General features: G+C 43.7%; 1 protein-coding gene across 1 annotated transcript; it reads right to left on the reverse strand.

The window, feature by feature from the left end:
* Positions 1-299: 299 nt before the first annotated feature.
* On the reverse strand, positions 300-4,561 carry bloc1s5 (biogenesis of lysosomal organelles complex-1, subunit 5, muted; the record flags this gene model as incomplete). The annotated part of the gene is made up of 4 exons (XM_084338762.1): positions 4,323-4,561; positions 1,732-1,814; positions 1,490-1,619; positions 300-400 (listed from the first exon to the last, which is right to left on the reverse strand). Exons 1-4 carry the CDS (start codon positions 4,339-4,341, stop codon positions 300-302), a joined length of 333 nt encoding a protein of 110 aa, XP_084194888.1. The 5' UTR covers positions 4,342-4,561.
* Between the last annotated feature and the right edge of the window lie 2,309 nt (positions 4,562-6,870).

The following is a 6,870-nucleotide window of genomic DNA, read 5'->3' on the forward strand; positions in this document are numbered from 1 at the left end:
CTCTGCTGGACTCTGTGTGTCATGTGATCATAACATAAAGCTTGTTGTGTTACCTGACGTGCCTCTAGCTCCCTCTGCTGGACTCTGTGTGTCATGTGATCATAACATAAAGCTTGTTGTGTTACCTGACGTGCCTCTAGCTCCCTCTGCTGGACTCTGTGTGTCATGTGATCATAACATAAAGCTTGTTGTGTTACCTGACGTGCCTCTAGCTCCCTCTGCTGGACTCTGTGTGTCATGTGATCATAACATAAAGCTTGTTGTGTTACCTGACGTGCCTCTAGCTCCCTCTGCTGGACTCAGTGTGTCATGTGATCATAACATAAAGCTTGTTGTGTTACCTGACGTGCCTCTAGCTCCCTCTGCTGGACTCTGCGTACCATGTGATTCGCTGCCTCCACTGTGAGTAACATAGTGTGACACAAAAAGAAGAAAAAGAGAAGAGAAGAGATAATTTAAAATAAGAGAATAAGATATTCCTTTATTAATCCCCTTGGGGAAATTCAGGCATCATAGCAGCATGGGGGAAGGGGGGGGGGGGCGTTACAGGTAGTAGAAGACATGGTACAGGTTGTAAAATTATGGTACAGTGGAGAAGTAAAAATGTAAATAGTATAAGAAAAATAGGCAGTGTAAACAATATAACAATATAATTGACTCTGGGCATGCGCATAATGAGCAAGTAGGCAGTGTAAAAAGGTCAAGGTGCAAGATGAGGGTATGTATGCCCTCTCTAATTATATTTGCCCTACAATAAATATAGTTATAATATATATAAAATCTAAAATCGAATCTAATATATATAATATAAAAATGCTAAATATATGCAGTCTCCGCATATAGTTTCAGGTGTACGTTTTTTTTTATGTTTGCTAAGAGAAAATGCGGGAGGGGTGTTAGTTGGACAATGCCTCTAGGCTAACCAGCACTGTCCGCTTCCATTCATTGTGCTAAGCTAGGCTAACGTGCAGCCAGCTAGCTTTCTACTGAACGCACGCAGAGAGGAAACTGGTATCTATCTTCTTGTCTCTCTCTGGAGAAGACGGTAAGCTAATGTCCCCAAATGTTGGCTTGTTGTTCCTTTAAAAGTCTCATCTTTTAGAAGATTTAATATCAGATGTTTTGTGATTCTTTTCCGTTTCATCGAGTCACGTTGCAAATCGTTGATCCCAATGACCATTTATTGTGACGGTAATCACTTCAAACAATAATGAAAAAACCTTTAGTGCATCTTTAATTAACCCTTTCACTGCCGCACTACCAAACGGTTAACCCTTTCACTGCGACAATACACCGAAGGTTAACCCCTTCACTGGCACACGACATCGGGTTAACCCTTTCACTGCCGCACACGACATCAGGTTAACCCTTTACTATCACACTACCGACGGTAACCGTCGGTAGTGTGATAGTAAAGGGTTAACCTGATGTCGTGTGCCAGTGAAAGGGTTAACTTTGGAGAGGGGGGGGGGGGGGGGGGGGGTCTTACGTCGCGTGATGATGTCACACAGGTGGTCCTGCATGTGCAGTGAACACCTGGGCAGGGTGTGCTGGTCCGTGTCGGCTACCACCTTGTTGAGGTTCTCCAGCAGCCGGCTCTCTCTGTAGCCCCGCTTCTCCTGGTGGGGACAAAGTACTTAGAGCTCATTACTCCCCCTACTGGCCACCGCCACCACCACAGCTAACATGAAGGAAACACTGACTGAACACAGGAAACTGTGCCGCTTATACCTCAAACTCCCTGACGAAGTATCGTATCTCCCCCTGTGTGACGGCTCTGTGGTCGAGCAGCCTGCACTGGATGTCGCCTACATCTGCACACGGAAGGAGGAGCAGAAGACAGGTTTGATTAAATAAATACTGTACAGGGGCGTCTGGGTAAGATAAGGGGGGGGGGGGGTGAGTCTTTGGCTGAACGTGCTCTTCATTCTGGCTAGCTCCTCGTAGAGGGGGTGAGAGGGGTTCTCCAGGATGGCTTCTAGCTTTAGCTAGGGTAGCACAGTGGACTAAGCACTCGCCTACCACCGCAGAGACTCTGGGATCTAATCCAGCCGTCAGCGGTACCTCCGGCTCGGTCGGTCGTCCCTACTAACGCAATTGGCAGTGTTAGCGGGGTGGGAAGCCGGTGGGGTATTATGTGTCCTGGTCGTTGTGAACTGCGGCTCCTACTGGTCGGTCGGGGCGCCTGTTCAGCAGGGAGGGGATCGGGGGGGAAATAGCATGAACCTCCGCACGCGTTACGTTCCCCCGGTGAGAGTCCTCGCTGTCGGGTGAAAAGAAGCGGCTGGCTGACTCCACATGTATCGGAGGAGGCGTGTGGTAGTTCTACACCCTCCCCAGGCAGACAGTGCGCGCAACAACCAGGAAGGGAATTTGCATAATGACTAAATTGGGATGGGAGAAAAAATACAGAAAAAGCACAAAAAATTAAATTAAAATACTGTGTACAGCTTTCACCACTAGTGGAGTGCAGTACTAGGTAGAAGCATGTCCACAAACATTGTACATCACGCACAATGTCACAAACTCACCCTGTCACTCATTCATTCATTCATTCATTCCTTAATTAACTCACTCAGTTGCTCATGGTCATGATCCGCTCTGTCCCTAGTGACGGCTCACAAGCATCATGGAACCTTTTGTGAGACTAGTTCAATCCATGACATGTGTCACGGCACTATTCTCCCGGTGGCACGTCATGTGATCGAGGAATGTAAACAAACACCGGCCATCTGGGAGGAAATCAAAGTAACTACGGGAAGCTGTTGGGGTCAACAAGGGGTAACGTGATTAATTGTTAACCCTTTCACTGCCACACGACAGCCGGTTTTAGACCCTTTCACTGTGACAATACAGAAGGTTAGCCCTTTACTATCACACAACCGACGGCGATGCTCCATCATTAGCATCATTAGCTCCGCATTTGCGGAGCTAATGATGCTAATGATGGAGCATCGCCGTCGGTTGTGTGATAGTAAAGGGCTAACCTTCTGTCGTGTGGCAGTGAAAGGGTTAAGAGATGTGGTGATCAAAATTGAGTGTGGCTGGCTGACGTATTGGCGGTCTGATGTGGCCTGCTCAAAACCAGGTGTAAGCAGCATACCCTTCTGGTTTAAACTGATTCGGGCAAAACCTCCCCCTTGGTATGTAGCTAAGAAACAAATTACCGGTCAAGCAAAACAGGAGGTAGTTACAACTTCACCGAGCTGAAAGTGGGAGTAAAAATTTACGTAAACAATGCAAGGGCAAATAAAACGGTGGTGAACACAAGCTTTGTAAAGGTATTATGAGGTAAGGAATGTATTCTGCTTGTAGATTAACTGCAGAGGTTAGAATGTGAATTAACTACTGTAGTGTACAACTTTACAGAACTTAGGCCTACCCCTAACTCTAACAGGACGACATGTGCATTCTTAAAAATGGGTCTTAACTTTGTGACGTGTATTTAGTCACATCTATCTGTGTAGTTACTCTGTACCACAGTGATAGCCGCCCCCTTTCTATTGCACACACACACACACACACACACACACACACACACACACACACACACACACACACACACACACACACACACACACACACACACACACACACAGTATAAACTCTGAACTCCATTACCCACCTATACTCTAGGCTCTGTCACCCATAAATAATGGTACAAACTCCTATACTAAGTGTACTATTCACTGCCATACTGCAATCATAGCTACCTACCTCAAACTAGTCTACCCATCTAACAGTGTATCTGTATACCATACCTACTCTTATTAGTTATATACCACTGGCCAGGATGGCTTCTACCATAGTGTGTATACCTGTATCACTACTGTACATAATACTACTGTACATACACCAGATTAACATATACTACTCAGTAACTTTTGTTATATATATTCCATTTAATCACTTAAACATTGTTATTGCACTTTACTGTTACATTTGCACTCTAGTTAGATGCCAACATGTTTTCGGTACAGCATGGTGACAGTACATTCTAATTTAAACATTATCCAGACAGACAGACAGACAGACAGACAGACAGACAGACAGACAGACAGACAGACATTATTAGCCTATATAGGTTGTTGCATTAGTTGAGGAAAGCCAATATGCTACTAGAGATTGATTGATTGATTGAAAATTTTATTGAACAGATTGCAGAATGGGTACAATACAGTACGGCTCAATACACACAATTGTTAAGGGGATGCAGACCAGAGAAAGACTTTCGTCTTGTTTACATCAGGGTCCCCCATTTTCAATTCATCATATGACATACATTTGACGAGGAGGTGATAACGTGAAGCAGGTCCACCCACCTTTAGAGATCTTGTCCATGTTCACACCAGCACGCAGCAAACTGGTGACCCTGCTGTTCAGCACTAGTTAGCCTTTAACTGGGTAACAGACCTACTCTAACCTACAGCCGGCAGCTAACCAGCTATAACACTAGCTAGCAAATGCGAAAATCTACACGGTAACCGGTGTCAAACAAACGCTAATAACACAGGCGACGACTAGACCGGTGGATCGTTGCAGACTAATCCAAGTCAGCTGATCACTGCCGAGAGAGAGATGTCAATATTTACTATTACTTCCGGGTATGAGGTCGTGGAACAGACCACGCCCATTTTAGTCTCTCTCTCTCTCTCTCTCTCTCTCTCTCTCTCTCTCTCTCTCTCTCTCTCTCTCTCTCTCTCTCTCTCTCTCTCTCTCTCTCTCTCCCCTCCTCCCTGACTCTGGACTGCAGATGTCAGGCTTGCTCTATGATAGAACAAGCTAACAGTACAGTACAGTACACTCACAGTCATCGATGCTTACTGTAATTACTACTATTACAATTATAATAATAATTATTATTATTATTATTAATACTAATGCTACTAATAACTTAATTCGTGTTATTAATAATGTAATTCATAATAATAATCAGAATTAGAAACACGTTATTCATACGTTTTTATTCAAGAAATGTACAGGATGCTGGAGATTGAAAAATGCACAGTTTCACAGGAACATATACTGTAGCCTACGAGAACAACGGGACAACTCACTTACAGTGAGTTGTAATAATAACAAACTCCCAGGGGAACGTTCTGAGTATTATGGGTACATTCAGAACTGAGAACACCACTACAGGACAACCTTGAGGGAACCACACATAGGCTTATCTGGGTATGAAGCAAATCTAACAGACATTTTCTGGCCTAGATCCACAAAGAATGGATTGCACGGTGCTAATTGCACCCTTATACAATTCACTATGAATTGAAAATGGGGGACCCTGATGTAAACAAGACAAACGTCTTTCTCTGGTCTGCATCCCCTTAACAATTGTTTGTATTGAGCCGTACTGTATTGCACCCATAAAAATGTCATTAATTCATTCACATTCTGTCCCCCACTCATTCAGGTTCTAAACTGTGGATACCAAACAGAGAAGGTAAAGACGACTTTAAACTGTGGATACCAGGGTGTCGCAGCGGACTAAGCGCTCGCCACCCTGGTATCCACAGTTTAAAGTCGTGTGGCTTGGCCGGCCGCCATACTGGCTCGATTGGCAGAGTCAGCAGGAGGGAAGCCGGTGGGTGGGTCTGGGTCGTTGTGGACAGCGACTCCTACAGTTCGGTCGGGGCGCCTGCACAGCGAGGGAAGGATCTGGAGGGAGGTAGTGTGACCTTCCACACGTTACACTCCCCCAGTGAGAGTCCGCGCTGCCAGGTGAAAAGAAGTGGTGGGCTGGCTACACATGTGTCGGAGGAAGGATGTGATAGTCTCCGCCCTCCCGGACCGACGGTAGGGGGTAGAGTGCGCAACGACCAGGAAGGGGATTGGGAATTGGCATAACGACTAACATTGGGAGGGGAGAAAAACGGAAAAAAGAAGGGGGAAAAAGATAATAATAAAAAAAAACTGTGGATACCAAACAGAGAAGGTAAAGACTTTAAACTGTGGATACCAAACAGAGAAGGTAAAGACTTTAAACTGTGGATACCAAACAGAGAAGGTAAAGACTTTAAACTGTGGATACCAAACAGAGAAGGTAAAGAGGACTTTAAACTGTGGATACCAAACAGAGAAGGTAAAGAGGACTTTAAACTGTGGATACCAAACAGAGAAGGTAAAGACTTTAAACTGTGGATACCAAACAGAGAAGGTAAAGAGGACTTTAAACTGTGGATACCAAACAGAGAAGGTAAAGACGACTTTAAACTGTGGATACCAAACAGAGAAGGTAAAGACTTTAAACTGTGGATACCAAACAGAGAAGGTAAAGACGACTTTAAACTGTGGATACCAAACAGAGAAGGTAAAGACTTTAAACTGTGGATACCAAACAGAGAAGGTAAAGACTTTAAACTGTGGATACCAAACAGAGAAGGTAAAGACTTTAAACTGTGGATACCAAACAGAGAAGGTAAAGACTTTAAACTGTGGATACCAAACAGAGAAGGTAAAGACTTTAAACTGTGGATACCAAACAGAGAAGGTAAAGACGACTTTAAACTGTTAAACAGTAATCCAGAACTATTTTATTGCACTGTAAAAAAAAACTGTGATTTTGCACTTTATGTGCTAATTTTATGTCTATTCTATTCTACTATTTGATTGCACTGCACTAGTGCACTTTTGTACTCTGCCTATTCTATCTTGTTCTTTGTATTATTGTCTATTTTTAATCAAACTGAATTTGATCAAACTGAATTAAGCCATAAACAAGGTGGCCTTTTGGGAAGTTAGATCCTAATGTGAAAAACTGATTTTTATGTCTGCACTTTATGCCTTTCTTTTTTCTGTTGTGACGCACTGCAAAAGGTGCTATACAAATAAAGTTTATTATTATTATTATTATTATTATTATTATTA

Source organism: Notolepis coatsorum (genome assembly GCF_963971535.1).
Source record: "Notolepis coatsorum genome assembly, contig: SCAFFOLD_4109, whole genome shotgun sequence".
Classification (NCBI taxonomy): Eukaryota; Metazoa; Chordata; class Actinopteri; order Aulopiformes; family Paralepididae; genus Notolepis; species Notolepis coatsorum.